Source organism: Colias philodice, chromosome 8, assembly GCF_061535455.1.
Source record: "Colias philodice isolate Cphi_HAF_F1 chromosome 8, ilColPhil1 Martin Lab GWU primary, whole genome shotgun sequence".
Lineage (NCBI taxonomy): Eukaryota > Metazoa > Arthropoda > Insecta > Lepidoptera > Pieridae > Colias > Colias philodice.
Window position 1 is genome coordinate 10,466,361 of NC_143093.1, and position 16,177 is coordinate 10,482,537.

The window sequence follows — 16,177 nt, forward strand, 5'->3', positions numbered from 1 at the left end:
GCGAGTAATTGATGAACCTGAGTCACCAATATTTTGTTCTTCCTCACTAGCTTTCTCGGTTAAGGTGATGAATTAATTTTTCTAACATTTACGGCCCTTTTCAAACCTTCGTAATTTTTATATTATTAAAGTTGTCGTGATGAAAATTCTTGACAAGAAAGTTCAATAGTAACACAATACGTCTACCGTTTTAGAAACATGATTCCATGATATTTTCTCGATAGAAAAAAAATACAAAGTTCTCATTGTTATTTTTTTATAATCTCTGGCATCTTCAAAATAACAAACGTAAAGTTACGACTTTTTGGATATCACTACATAGTATAAAACAAAGTCGCTTTCCCTGTCCCTATGTCCCTATGTCCCTATGTCCCTTTGTACGCTTAAATCTTTGAAACTACGCAACGGATTTTGATGCGGTTTTTTTTAATAGATAGAGTGATTCAAGAGGAAGGTTTATATGTATAATAAGATCCATTAAGTAGTGGAGAAGTACTGTTATTTTTGAGGTTTCTAATGTGATGTCGTAAAAAATTACATTTATTCCGCTTACATTGCAAACGCAGGCTGAACCCTACGAGTTTTATCAAAATAATGTACTAAGTATTATACACATTGAAAAGGTCTACAGAAAAGTCCGCGATGGTATATGTCTATCTCTTATGGATAACCCACAATAACTTTTTTTTGTCATTTACTTTTTACGACAAATAATGGCTAATTTTCGAAGCGATTTTAACCAATACAGCATTAATCCTTAACCAATTAAATACCATGGATACATTGTTCATTTAATATAGATCTATATGGCCCTTTACACCGTATGATTTAAGTGAATATTTTCGAAGATATTACAGATTTAAAAATTGCAGGACGTAGCGTTTGCGGCCGCCCGGCTATGTATTTTATACCCGTGCGATGCCGGAGGCCGGAGCGGGCCGCTATATTTTTATACCTATACAACGTTCACAATTTTTCTGTAGTGTATTTAGTATCAGCATTGCACCCGTGCGAAGCCGGGGCGGGTCGCTAGTTAACTATAAAATATACAACCTATACGTCTACCGATTTATAATTTTGAAATATGCGATGGTTTTGAAATAAACAAGAAATACTTGAAATTAGCGCGCGACCAGCCAATATAGCGAGAGCCGCCCTGTACCTTCCTACCCCGATCGCTGCACGAGTCATTCCCGCTACGGCCGTCACACGGGGAACTTGTGTCGCTCGCGCAATCGTAAAAAAGGGTGACAACACGATAAGACAAAATGAGACAAATGGGTACAATAAAGAAAATAAGAAGAAGAAACATAAAGGTTCGAGAAAAAAGAATGCTTACAATTGGAACAAATTAATGAAGAAGTTGGTTTTATTTTAAATTTGATGATAATTGTATTATAGACGATGTTTGATATGTACCCCTGTTTTAAGTACATAACGAATGTGTAAGATTTTTTTCATTTATAGCATAGATAATCTTTTCAGAAATCCGGAATCCAGAAGGAAAATAAACCCACTGATTGTTCACAATGTGAACCCACTCCTTCGTAAGTACCTTTATTCAGTCAAAAATGTATGTTATCAACGTTCTACTGGTTTTATCGCATGATTCCATTTTTAGCAAAAAGCAACAAAGTGCAAAGAAATAAAAAATCATGGTGAACTTAGTGGAAGTATGGCGGACGTGATATGGAACAGGAGCTCATTGGAGTAGTATTATATTTAAAAAAAATACGAAAAAATTTCAAGAATTACATTTCTTAGTAGGTGGTAGATAAGTATGTTGTATAAAGAATTTGATGTTGATATTTATTTCATTTATACTTACTACACCTGTGCGGGAAATTGCTTAGTACTAAAACAGGTTTATATTCATATTTACATAGTAATGTGAGTTTTAATTTCGAAAAATTTTGTGTAAGTATATTAAATTGAGTTCCTGGGTGATCTGGAAACACAATTGGGCCCGGAAGATGGCGCTGCAGTCACTCCTCCTAATCACATGAACCGATTTGGATGAATATTTGTGTGCACATTTCATTGTTGTGGGATGATTGGTTGATTCGTTTTCACATTAGCTAATATTATGTATTTTTGTTGTAAACTTAATTTAATGTTTATAATACATTATTATTGGTATAAATAAGCCAGTGTTCGTCTCACATTGCTGTACCTGCCTACCTACCCTACCAGGGCCTAACTTTGTTCTGGCTATTTTATTTTGATTATTTGTAATGAATAATTACAATTATAATAGAGTGCAAAAAATAAATACATGCGTCAATATATTTTGTGTTTTTTTTTAAACAATTTTTCTATTTAAAAAAATATCATTCCGACCGCGGCTTTGCCCGCTTGGAATTAGGTTATATCGTGAATCCTGTTTTATCCCACAGAAGTGTTCAGTTCGGATAAAAAGTATCCTATGTGTAAATCGAGGCAATTAGCTAAATTTTATCAAAATTGGTAATGTAGTCTTGACGTGATTAAGTAACAACTAACAAAAAAATATACAAATTAACATCCAAAGTTTCGCATCAGTTTTACTGTATTAGTGATATCTTCCACTCTTGACTTTGACTGAGAAGAATTAGGGTTTATAACTTCTTTCAGAAATAGTACCTTTCATTTCTGGGCATGATGTAATATCTACGTCAGCATCAAATTCTATCTAAATCAATTCAGTAGTCCGCGTTATTGATTACCATTTCATTTTTTCAGAGTAACAATATTTTTGTTATTTTAAAGATTATTTATAACCTGTATTATTTTGTAAAAAAGTAAACATTACGAAATAATAATAATTATTAATAATGTCTAAGTAGTTGTTGGAAAGAAGATTATTTGTTTATAAGCAAGAAAATAAAACCAATAAATCAACAATTGAATAAATGTATAACAATATTATAACTGTATGACGACTCCATACATGTTTGTCCCGAGTCGGCCAGCGGCAGCGCGGCGAGTTTGCAAGAATGACTTCGCGCACACCCGCGTTCGCGATAGCGAGCTATTAGACTCCGCCCGCCAAGCAGTGGATTTTTTTTTGTGTATCGTCTTAAATGTCACTTTTTAACCAATGCGACTACATAGTTAAGTACAACTAGATAGCGAATGTGGTATGAAGTTCATGAACACATGAATCTTATTAACCGATTTGCATTTACATAACGAATCTATCTAAAGGTGCAAAGCCATGGCTAAAATCATATATTAACCTTTGTATAATTTATACACCGTAAGTTTATATATGCGCATGTAGGTAAATCGATTTTCAACTGAATCTGCTGCGTTTGTTAAATACAACTGAATATTATTAACAGGATAGGCTAGTAGCACCTAGTAGGCATTTAATATACATTGTCTATGGTCTTTAAAATCCAAAACCTACTTATTCTGTCTTTATCGCTACGGCTGTTTATATCAGTGTGGCTTATATTATAACTAGCTTTCCGCCCGCGGCTTCGCCCGCGTTTTCAAAGAAAAACCCGTTCCCGTAGGATTTCCGGGATAAAACCTATCCTATGTCCTTTCTTCGGGTATCAAAATATCTCTATACCAAATTTCATGCAAATTTGTTTAGTAGGTAGTTAAGGCGTGATTTAGTAGCAGACAGACAGACAGAGTTACTTTCGCATTTATAATATTAGTATGGATTTATAGTGAGCTTAATTAAAAGTGAAACGAGGAATAAAATATTATCTATCTAATTTCTACTTCTCGTGGTTGTTTGAATAAAATAAACCTTATCTTAAACGTTAGTTTTAATTAATATAAATCATGATTTAAATTGTTTAAAAAAATGTGTGCGTGTACCACATTTTTTTTAAACAATTTAAATTTAAGTATGACCTTATTTTTCAAAAATAATTTACTATATGCAACTTTACAGAAATACGTCGAATCACGCGTGGTAGGGATAAGAAAAAGATGGCGCGTAACGGAAAAATGTCACGCGTAACGAAAAAATGTTACACTAAATTTTTTTCCAACCCCGATAAAGAAGTTTCACTTCAATAAAAAATATGACTAGATATTTATTCGATCTACGCGATCCTACGCGATCTCATTGAATTCTGATATCTATAAAACCTTTACATATATTCCCCTTACAACGAAAATTCATCCTCAAACATTGTTTGTACAATGAAAAATAAAATATTGATACAAAACATTCTAGAAAGATCTGCCCTCCGAATTACGTCTGAGTCTATATAAATAACCCGAGCCCGGCCAGATGATTGATCAGGAAGGAGGCTGGAGGACCCGCGCATGCGGCCTCACTCCTGACGCGTGGTCCAAGTATTATCAATTTTATTAGCCGAAAGTTCGCACAACTCGTTAAATCTCTTGGGAAAGTGTCGTCAACTTAGTTGTTTTGTTGGAAAATTTTCATGTCATTCAGTTGTACTTTGTTGTGGAAGTTTATTTTGTGTGTACGGTTTGTAGCTAGGTAATAGGTTTATTATGATTTTAGTTTTGTTATTTATGTAAAGAGTTAATTCTTTATTAATAAAATTGGTCAATAGGAGTAAATAAAATCATTCAATATAGTTTCTTTATTTACAAATATTATCAGTCTATTTTTTATTGGTTTTAAATAATATCTAAAAATCAAAATTTTTCGTTTAATTACACTTTTAATTTAAATAAAGTACATCTGATCGAATCTAATCATACGTAATAAGTAATAACAAACCTGACCAATAGAATAGTTGAACAAAAGCCGCTTTCGTATTGGTATGCGAATGCGATGTGCATAGTGAGGAAGAATTAAGTTCCAATTTATTTATAATAAAATTCCAGTAGGTAGATATAATCCAGAGTCAATACTCAATTCCATATAACACACCTATGCATAAAACAAACTGCTTGTATCTCAATGTTTCTGTACTGAAAACCGCCTTTCAATTGTACCACAGATTTCTGTTCATCCAATGTTAGTTCAATGCAAGGCATTGCTCGTGCACTATGTGCATTCGCTGCAATTAACATTTTTAATATACTTAGTTAAATATTAAAAGTATAAAATCATAAAATTAACAATCACAAATAAAAGTGCCGCGGTATATACCAGTGCCGGTTTTCGTACCAACCTGTTGATATCAATCAGTGATTCTACCGATATATCGCCGTTACCTGAACATACTTTGATTACAACATGAAGTTAGTACTCCGCACCGTCATCGTCGACCGCTACGTATACTTCCGAAAAAAAAGGAAATGGAATTTTTTAACCATTACTCTATTTATATTGAGCTACATTATGTACCTCAAATACTCTTTTGGGCCGGACTTTTCCTTCACTAAATGGGACTGGAAAGACAATATATCATGCTATTTGAACGAGGACGACGCTTTGCCTCCAATAACTTCCGTTGCTCCGACAACGCGATCGATCTTTTTCACCGAGACTTCCTGTTATATCAATGTGTGGGAGCCAAAGGATGCCTGCGCCGTGGAATCAGCGGCCAGAACTCACCCAAATTGGAGTGTTTATGTTCTCTTCACGAATCCTCTCAAGAAGGAAGAATTGGAAAAGAATAAGATAATGCGGGTACTTCAGAAGGTGCCCAACGTAAAGCTGGCCAGAGTAAACATAGAGGAATATGCCATGGGCACGCCCGTAGAGGGCTTTGTTTCCGGCGGAGGTTTGAATGAAACCGAGTGTCCTATAATGTTAACAGAGGGATTAGTGAAATATCTTACGTTGCAGAAATGGGGAGGGGTGTTTATGGAAAAGGATTTAATCGTGACAAAGCCCTTGACTTCTTTGTCCAGGAATTGGGTGCCAAAATTGAACGGAGACTCTATTGGATCTGGGATATTGGCATTATCAAAAGACGAGGTCGGAAAAAATGTCACAAACACAGCTTTGCGGTATGTACTTACTACTACTTACTAATATTGACTTCTATAGATCATTTAACTAAAAGATTCCTTTTTGCTGTTATTTTCATTGTTGTACAATAAAGAGTTAATCATTCTCTCTATAACTCACTTACTTGTAATTAACATTAATTATATGTAGGAAATAGATTGATTGACTTTGTTTTTTCTGTGAATATCTACTATTTACACGCTTTTATTTTGATAATAAGTTGGCCATTTTAAACATATCTACAATCTACATATTCCCATTTTCATATTGGGTATAGAGGCGAACGGATTTCTGGTTTAAACTTTAAGCCTATGCAAAAAAAATGTTGTTTGCGAAAATGCAATGTACCTAACATAATCAAATTGTATGTTTGTCCTATAATCTATACTAATATTATAAAGCTGAAGGGTTTATTTGAACGCGCTAATCTCAGGAACTACTGGTCCGATTTGAAATTCTTTCGGTGTTAGATAGCCCATTTATCGAGGAAGGCTATTTTATATCATCACGCCAACACCAACAGGACTGGAGCAATACGGGTGAAACCGCGGAGCACAGCTAGTAATTATTAATAAGAAGAACAAAGTAAACAAGCTTTAGTTAATAAATATTTACCTGTTTCAGAGATCTTATAAAGAACCACAAGACCTTTGACTGCAAAAACGGTGAAAATGTAATGTCAAAAATTGTGCATCAAGAATGCACTACACCTGACCCTGTCTCTAAATCTGCTGCTAATTGTAATGGTACGTATTTAGGAACTTTGTTTTTCTTTTGATAGCAATAAATTTTTTAATCTTGTAAGTGTTTGATGTATATGTCGCACTTCGCAGTCATTTGGTTATCTACTTTTTGATTGAATGCATAATGATTAGCGAGTTCATTAAATGACGACGTTAATCAGTGCCGGCGTTAGGGGGGGGGCTTGATGGGGCGATGGCCCAGGGCGACAAATTCTGGGGGGCGCCAAGGTCTAAAGTTGGATATTGCTTCCCTCAAGTGGGCGCCACAATATTTTCGCCCGGGGTGTCAGTGGCCCTTACGCCGGCACTGGACGTTATACATGTTATACATGTTTATTACAGATTTTCCAGATGCATAGACATACTTTACTCAATATATACCTAGGTATAGAAATGTGACAGAAATTCTTGTGGCAATGCGAAATATAAAACTTAAATAATAATTATGCATGGCACATTCATTGCACAGCTTGTACTGAAAATATGAATTATGCGATTTTCTTTTAATCATAGTCTTGCAAAGTTTACTTGCTTTACTTTGTAAAATTATTTTACCATAATCGCAGATCGAACTTCAAAACTAAAAATTCAAAAGTTGATCAAAGGAGGTTTGATCAACTTTTGATTTACCATAACGGCCCATCTATAGGTAAAGCATTGTTTCATATAAGTAATTTTTTTGCAGGTTTCGAGATTTACGGTTCCCAGTTCTTCTACCCAGTAGATGCCAAGAACGTTGGGGATTATTTCGAAGCAGGTGAGCTCCCTGGGTACGATACAGCTTATACCTACTACCTCTGGAGCCGCCACACATGTGGCGCTTGTTTTCCTAAATACTACGGCTCCAGACTTGGCAAGCTAGCCAAACGTCACTGCCCTACCACCTACTCTGCGTTCTCTGTGAAGTTCTAGAGATTTAAGACGGACCTCAACAGTATCGTTTTAAGCAAAGTATCAGCACAATGCTGAATACCACTCGGTGTATATTTTGGTTGTATTATCTATAAGACAGTGTTAAACTTTGTATGATATAAGAAATTGAATGTATGTAATATAAAATAAGATAGATAAGTGCAATGTCCTTGGTAATTGAAAAATACTGCAAAGCAAAAAAGCTAGGTATCTTAATTGAATGTACCTATCACTTGCGTACTTAATGACATAGGTTTCCGTAAAACAGTAAAACTTTTATGCGTATTTTCGGCTATGCAAGTGTTTATTGAGAAATAATTAATGGAATTGTTTTGCGTTTTTGTAAACTTTTTATATAATGTACCTTCTGCGATATTTTCGTGTTTTTTCCCGTTTGTAATAGCAAAATTATGTTTGATTTCCATCAGGCTTAAAATTTTTCAGTGTTTTAAAATATTACAGATTAAAACTACACGTCTTATGTAGTTACTTACACGTAAAAATTGATCGATCAACAATGAACTATAAATTATAGATATAGCTATAAGAATTAGAATTAAGTCAAGATGTAAAAACAATTCTAAAAATAAAGAGTTTAACTTACTACAGTTATTTTGTTTTAGTGCTAAAAAACTAATTTCCATTGGGTGTCGTGATCAAGTTCTAAGTAAATAAATCATAAAAAGATTCATTAGATAGTATTGCCAACTTACAGTTTTGAAAATCCAAATACATAATTCATACAGCAATTAATATGTGTAGGTATAGGTACCTATAGGTACCTGGTACATACTACATATTATTATTATTACATAGGTATAGGTCTATGTTTTTTATTTAGGCGAATTGGGAACCTAAGAAAAATAGGTTCAATTAATTACAGAGCTACACGAAAATGTGATATTATTTTGATTGGATTATAAATCCGCGGACTAATAAGCGTACGGTCCTTTACTTTTGATTTTATACTTACCTTGCCTTTGTATGATATTAATTGAAAGTTTAGTTATTTTTTTACTGATTTTATTATCAATCATCAATTCTGCTGTTACAAGATATTAAGCACTTAGGAAAGCGTTATTCCAGAACTTCTTACTATTTCTCCATAAAAGATAGCCGTAAAATTCGCATTGGTAACACCGTTTCCTAACAATGACTATATTATAGAAAAACACCGAGCCGCTGAACAAATGTTAATTGTTTTTAAAACAATACGTGTCGCAGTGCACAGGTGTAATGCGTTGTAAAATAGCAAGTTAAATTCGTGTAGTTTACTTGATAAGAAATCCATAAACAATAATAATGTTCATTAATACCAAAGTGGCTCGCAGAAAACTTCTCTTTCCGTGCATATTGTGCGTTTTCGGAGCTACTTACTACTTGTATTTTTATCAGCAACCACAAGATTCGATTGATGATTTGTTGTATAGGAATACTAGAAACAACCTAACATGTCACTATGTGTATTCCGAAGATGCGTTACCACTATACGATGCGCGAGTTTTTAAGCCGCCAAAGAAATCTATTTTCTTTCATGATACCAGTTGTAAAGGCACTTTGAACTCTCGTCAGCTTTGTGCCATCGAATCGGCTGCTCGAGCACATCCAAATAGAGAAATATACGTGTTTTTCAGTGGACCTGTATCTGAATTAGAAGTTTTAAGTGATCTCGCAGTTTTGGATGACTTTAGCAATGTGCATGTTGCGCGTATACACATAACTAACTATGCAGCAGATAGTCCTGTGGAGCATTTGATACTGAATGGCATTCTAAATAAGACGAAATGGGGTATAGAGAACACATCCAACGTTCTGAGATTTCTTACTCTCTATAGATGGAGTGGCGTATATTTAGATACAGATGTCGTGGTTGTTAAATCCTTTGATTCTCTGCCGGCAAATTGGATTGCCAGAGAGGATAAAAGAATGCTGAATGCCGCTGCTCTTTCTCTGTCTGATGATGAAGTTGGTCGGTATTTTGCAACACTGTTTCTTGAGTAAGTATGAACGCGCAAATATTTTAAAAATCTGATGAGGTTGCAAACTATGTAATAGGTACATGGTAGTACCTAATTTGATAATGACTACATGTATGTAAACAATACATTACTCTTACTAAAAGAACTGGGTTTAAATTCTTAATTAATAGGTACTTATGGGTTTATATTCAAACAGAAGGGGCATTTATGTTCATTTGATTTAGTTTTAATTATGCTGGAAAATATTAAATAAAAATAACATATCTACGTGGAGCCAGAAATTTGCAATAACCAATAGGAGCAGCTAAAAGGTCTTCAGATATTATGATAATTTATCCCCTACCTTTGTGAGATACCAAATTTTACGATACAATATAGCTAATCGTGTCTGAAATCGTCCATCTAAATATTATCAACTGGCTCCCCTCCCGCGGCTTCGGCCGCGTTGTATAAGGAAAACCCGCATAGTTACCGTGAGATTTCCGGGACAAAAAAATATATGTCCTTTCTTGGGTCTCAAACTATATTTAACAAATTTCATATACCTACCTACATTCAGCGGTTGAGGCGTGAAGAAAAAGAAATAGACATAAAGACAGAGTTACTTCCGCATTTATAATATTGCTAATAACTAGTTAGAATATTTTTTGGCCGCCTCCTTGGTTCAGTGGTTGAGGCGTGAACGTGTGAACGTAGAACCGAGGGGTGCTGGGTTCGATTCCCGGTGGAGACGAAAAAAAAAATGCCCTTACCCCCACAAGCGGACACGAGACTTCACTTTTTTTAGGATATTTTTTCATATTATTAAGCTATTGCATTTATAGGGAAATAGTGATGAACTATAGTCCAGACATCTGGACCCACAACGGACCAGGGGCCGTCACCCGGGTCCTCACCAGGGAGTGCAGTGTCAAAGACCCCGTTCTGATGACACCTGACAGCTGCAAAGGTAATGTAATTTGCGAGGAAGTTGGAATAAATAATTAGTTACGCATTTTTTGCATTTACTTCTAAGTGTATTTTGTACTTGTGTGACAAGAGATAGGTACTTAATAGATAGGTATTGCTAAAAATATAAATAATTAAGAATTCATAAGGTGTGGAAAGAAAGTGCGATATATACCTAATCAATTTGTGTTGGCGGGCAAATTAAGTTTTTTAACGTAACATCACCGGAAAGAAGTTAGCGCGGAAAGTTTTTTTTAATTATTAATTTCTCAAAAAATGCTCCTTCAGAACCAGTAATGGCTCCACTTCTATAATGATTACTTTATATATAGTTAATTAAAATAATTACTTAGTTATAAATTTATAAAGAATAGAAAAAATTCGATCGCGAGGCGGGACTCGAACCCGCATCCTTTCACGCCAATCTGGGGCGGATGCTTGACCAATTCAGCCACTCGTGACCTGTTTAAGCATTTGAAACCAAAAAAATCAAATTCAACTTTTCAGGTTTCACAGTTTTGTCGCCAAAATTCTTCTATCCAATCCACTACAGCGTCAGAGATCGTTACTTCATCCCCGGTTACTCCAAAAAGACGTCCGAGGCGTACGTTCATCATCTATGGAACCGCCTAACGCATCATTTATCTGTACCAAAAAACTCATTTTACTACAATTTGGCTAAAGAATATTGTCCATCTGTACATAATTTGTATGATGATAAGTTTGGAATGTAATTTTGGTTTAAAAAATTCGAAGCAATCAAATCGAAAATGTGAATTGATTTTAGTGCCAATAAAGAATTTTATTTTAGATTTTAAACTTTGTAATTATTATTCTAATTTATTTCGATTATTATAATAATAATTAGTTGAATATTGCCAATTGGTAAATAAAAACAAAAGATGCGTATTGAATTTCAAAGTAAAATGATTATAGCGCCATCTACGTGCGTCCCATAGAAACAAATTTGTGTAATCAAAATTTAAATTATGTACCTATATTAAATGGTTACATTTAATTACATATCAAGTATATTTTTAATTTTAGTGTATTAGGATAATCTATTAACATAAGCATATTATATAAGTGTTTCATTTAATATTATTTTCCAAAAATGAACATAATATATTTTGTTGTATAGAATATTTTATTGGGAGTCTGTTGTCTAATAGTATAAAAAATCTAGCTGTTCTGACAAACACTGTTCTGCCTTTATCATACTACTTCGATTCTCAGACCTACCCGATATGCACACAAAAATTTCATGAGAATCGGTCAAGCCATTTCTGAGAAATTCAAACACTGCGACATTAAAATTATATTAGATCTTCGTCACAATCCCTTTTTTTCCAAACTGCTTAGCTGGTATAATGGGGAATTAATGACTTATTTAAGTGTATTTACATCATTTCTTTATGCATAGTGAGCTGTGCTGAGCGAGGCAAGGTAATAAGAGGAAGCAATATGATTGGTTCATAACAAACACATCACTCGCCCTTGGCAGAAAGGGACCCTTACAACTAAAATTAACATTTCAACTCGTTTTACTTATTTACAGTATATTTAATGTTTATTAAAATCTACAAAAAAATTAAAAAGCTAGTTTGTTTGTTTGAATGCACTAATCTCAAAAAGTACTGTATCAATTTAAAAATTCACTGTTGGATATCTATGTGATCCCTGTGATATATATAGGCTAAATTATACATGCCACAGAATTTAATATATATCTTATTCCATTGAGCCCCGAACGGCCCGATCGGTCCACGACACAATAGATTTTCTAGTATGTCTGTGATTCCAGGGCCTGAGTTATTATTGGGCAGCAATTAAAGTATACCATCTAGACAAAAAAAAATGATATTATTATTATCTTAATAATATGTTGGACCTGACAAGTGTGTCGCCGCATAAGCCTTCCGAAGGCCAAAGGACCAGGTATCTTCGTTATGGCGGTACCCGTGTATTATGGAGAGACATATTCCATTATAAACAAAAATACCATACCCAAACTACATAAATCCTTATATAAATAGGAACAGAGTGTATTGTTAAAATATTCTCAAACTTCGAAGGTACATTTTGTAGCAAAAATGTTAGAATTTATAAAAAGGATAATCTATGCCTTAACAGTTGGCAAATTTTATTATCCTGTTTGTAAATAATTTCTAAACAATAACAACTGCTTATGATACTGAGCAATGCAACCAGATTATATTAGTTCGTAGATCAAAGCTCTTCACAAAAATAGTCAACAGTGATAAAAGCTTCAATAGATAGTATAAAATAGTCGCTTTCCTACTTCAGTGCCTGCTGTTCAATGCAATTTAAAAGTGCAATTTTAAAGATCTTAGTATACTTAGATCTTACAGACAGATTTCTTTTTGAGAGGTGTATTTAATTTCTTAAGTTTTAGACCAAGCAGGCAAAGCCACAGGTGGAAAGCTAGTGTAGGCTAAATGCTCAAATCTAAAACTAGCAACTATCTTATGATTGAAATAGGATAATATACTAACTTCATTGTCAATAAAGTTTAAAATACATATTGGTAGCGTCATATCTGTAATAAATAAAACAGACTTACGGCAATAATTACTACTGAACAATCATGACTAGAATAATCTAATAAAATATTTAGTTTGATTGAACATACAAAATATACTTTAAACATAATTCACAATTGCATCACTTACTGTAAAGACCAATTTTAGGCATTTAATACAAAAATGTTATTGCCATTTGCTATTATTCCTTGATAAATATTGTGTATACTGAATTCAGATTGCAACTAATAAGACTAATTTAAATCTATAGTAGAAGCCACTATTAATCTCAAAAGCATCAATAACTAAATATTTCAGTGAGATATGAGGAGTCGTAAATACAAACACAAAATGCAGTTTTTTTGGAGTTTATTTACTTACAGTCCTATACCGTCACATCACTTCTTGGCTGCGGCACCTACTTTGGATTTTTTGGTACCACGCACCTTCTTCATTCTGTTCTTACGTTCCTTACGCTGTTTGCGTGTAGGCCTCTTCTTTTCATACAGGCCGTGGCGGGCTAACCTGTGTTTAGGCTCGAACTTCTTAGCAAAGTCAAGGGTATCGTAGATAAGTGCGAATCCTGTGGACTTGCCGCCACCAAAGTTCGTCTTGAAACCGAATACGAAAACAACGTCAGGTGTCACTTTGTACATTTTCGCCAGCTTTTCACGGATTTCTGTTTTGCTGACGGTGGGCTTGCCTGGGTGGAGGACATCGCAAACCATCTGCTTGCGGGCCAACAATCTGAAAACGATACAAACGTTGTCACATAACCTGTCATCGTGGGGTGGATGCGTTTTACACATGAAACAAACATTTTCCGATGCTTTCTATAATATGCACTTTTACCTGTTGGTCATGAATTTACGAGTACGGATAGTCGCTGTACCTTCACTCATTTTGAAATATTTTTAGGGATTTCGGCGTACTTTACGCACGTGTCTCCTAACAACTTCACAGGGAAAAAGAACGTGTTGGTGTTGCCATGAAAAATGTTCAATTTTCCAAGTGTCATTGAAAGCATTTTTGACATCCGCCACACTGAATTTTTATTAAATTTAAATTTATCTACTTACAGTTAGTTAGTTACTTATTAATTTTAAGTTTTATCTTAAATTAATATTTAAGATAAAACAATAATTGTAAATTGTAATATTTAAAACATAATAGTCTTACAATATTTACAGTGCAATTATATTTTCCATTCGAAAAATACTTTTTGAAGTATTATGTAACAGAGTTGCCATTACGGACGCGGACGCGAACGCATGTAACCATGTAACATTAATTTTTCAAATTACTTTGATCAAATTAAGTATAGGTAAACCAGAATCTGATGGCAAATTGGGAAATCAAAATTTTGAGTGTGCAACCCTAGGGAAAATGGACTGAACGATCTTGATACTGCTTATTTTTTATTTTGTCCTCAACATCATTAGTCACATTACATAAGTGAACAATACTGTACTTAATAATGAGATATCCACTTAATATTATGTAGGTACATACTTACATGTATAATATACGTATATTACTTTTATCTATGTAATTCATACTATTATTTACACATACCTATATTTGTATATCCATTATCATTATGCCATGTAAAAATATGGATGTAATGATAATGTAGATCAAAACTAGATTGCTAATAATTTTTTATAAAATAAAATAAAAATAAATTAAAACTATGTTTATTTTCGTAAGTATTAAAGATACACACAATATTATAAAGTTGACTTGGACAGCTTGGACTTGACGAATAGCCGTATTGGAAACTCCTGTAATAAGTTTTCATAAAATTATATTGTAAGTAATCAACAAACAATATTATAGTTACCTACTTATAATATTTTTTATTTTAAGTATCAAAACGGGTAAGTCCAACTTATCAATAAAATATTCAAAATTGAAAATTGTGATGTGTTTGACCCTTCTTCATCGAATGTTTTTCTATACACATTATAAACAACACCTCTTGCTTGTGATCGCAGCGGCTTTTTCGACATTTTCGAAGATTTTTAGACAAAATCCTAAAAATTATTCATCAAATGCAAAGAAGACAAATAATTTGACAACCAATTTGATAGTTGTCAAATAAAATTGCCATATGAAAATCTTTTATTTCGTAAATATAAATATGCCATCAGATTCTGGTAGACCTATACATAATATTATACCTAAATAATTGCAATCTATAAAATATATAAATATATATTATGAACACATAGTTTTATGTATGAAATATTCTTGATAATTATTGAACATTTCATTCCTGTTTGCTTGTTTTTTTTTAATTAAAAAAACGAGTTTTAAATTAAAATTAAAACACAAACTAATTTATGAGGTAATTACTATAAATCATTACTTTGTATCAGTAGCTAAAACAACATTAGTAACACCAAAATATTAATTTATTTCACTCATTAATATTTATTTTATGATTCCTATGTTAAAGTTGTCCATTATTTATTTTTTCTGTATGTTTCCGTAATTCCGTATAAGTTATAATATCTGATTAATAAGAATGCATTTAATGCATATTAATAATTAATGATCACTAAATAATATGATACCTATTTTATTAATTTCAAAAAAGCGCGTATCTAACCAAAAGTCTCAGGTCTAATTATTAAGAAGTTTCATTGATGTTGGCGCGATTATTTAAATTGAAATGTTACATATTATTGTTATGTATGACTATGGAACATAAAAATTTTCAACTTTTAAAAATCAAAACGGTATAATTATTATTTAAGAAAATAATTAATGGTTTGCTCTTTTATATTTTATTAAGTTGTTATTATGCATTCAGGAATAAAAAATGTATTGACGTTGCTAAGTACGTAAACGTTTTTCTATACCTATCCATAGGTACGGTCTAATTCTTTAATAAATGGCTTATAATAAATGGTCCGGGAGCCAGCAGCAGATTTTATGACCAAGTTCCTCTCAAGCGGTAATTAGTAAAATGCATCAAATTATAGTATTATGAAGCCTCGTGAACGTCAGCTGGAGCTCGGTTGGGGGGAAGAGCGGTTGTAGCCTCCCGTATCAGCTGACGGTTTTTCCACCAAGATACAGCCAGCTGACATATATATTTATCCACAGTTACATATAAGCTATCATCAGGTAAATTTTTGTTTGAGAGGAAATAACGGAAAATAA

At 33.3% G+C, this 16,177-nt stretch overlaps 3 protein-coding genes across 3 annotated transcripts; 2 read left to right on the top strand and 1 right to left on the bottom strand.

The window, feature by feature from the left end:
• The first annotated feature begins 4,966 nt into the window (after positions 1–4,966).
• On the top strand, positions 4,967–8,096 carry LOC149486792 (alpha1,4-N-acetylgalactosaminyltransferase 1-like). The gene is made up of 3 exons (XM_089697859.1): positions 4,967–5,880; positions 6,506–6,627; positions 7,310–8,096. The coding sequence occupies exons 1-3, from the start codon at positions 5,162–5,164 to the stop codon at positions 7,534–7,536; spliced, it is 1,068 nt and encodes a 355-aa protein (XP_089553985.1). The 5' UTR covers positions 4,967–5,161; the 3' UTR covers positions 7,537–8,096.
• Positions 8,097–8,808: 712 nt separating this feature from the next.
• Positions 8,809–11,255, top strand: LOC149486793 (alpha1,4-N-acetylgalactosaminyltransferase 1-like). Its single transcript, XM_089697897.1, has 3 exons — positions 8,809–9,536; positions 10,325–10,464; positions 10,971–11,255. Exons 1-3 carry the CDS (start codon positions 8,839–8,841, stop codon positions 11,195–11,197), a joined length of 1,065 nt encoding a protein of 354 aa, XP_089554023.1. The 5' UTR covers positions 8,809–8,838; the 3' UTR covers positions 11,198–11,255.
• Positions 11,256–13,358: 2,103 nt separating this feature from the next.
• Positions 13,359–14,002, bottom strand: RpS24 (ribosomal protein S24). Its single transcript, XM_089698437.1, has 2 exons — positions 13,859–14,002; positions 13,359–13,753 (listed from the first exon to the last, which is right to left on the bottom strand). The coding sequence occupies exons 1-2, from the start codon at positions 13,906–13,908 to the stop codon at positions 13,405–13,407; spliced, it is 399 nt and encodes a 132-aa protein (XP_089554563.1). The 5' UTR covers positions 13,909–14,002; the 3' UTR covers positions 13,359–13,404.
• Between the last annotated feature and the right edge of the window lie 2,175 nt (positions 14,003–16,177).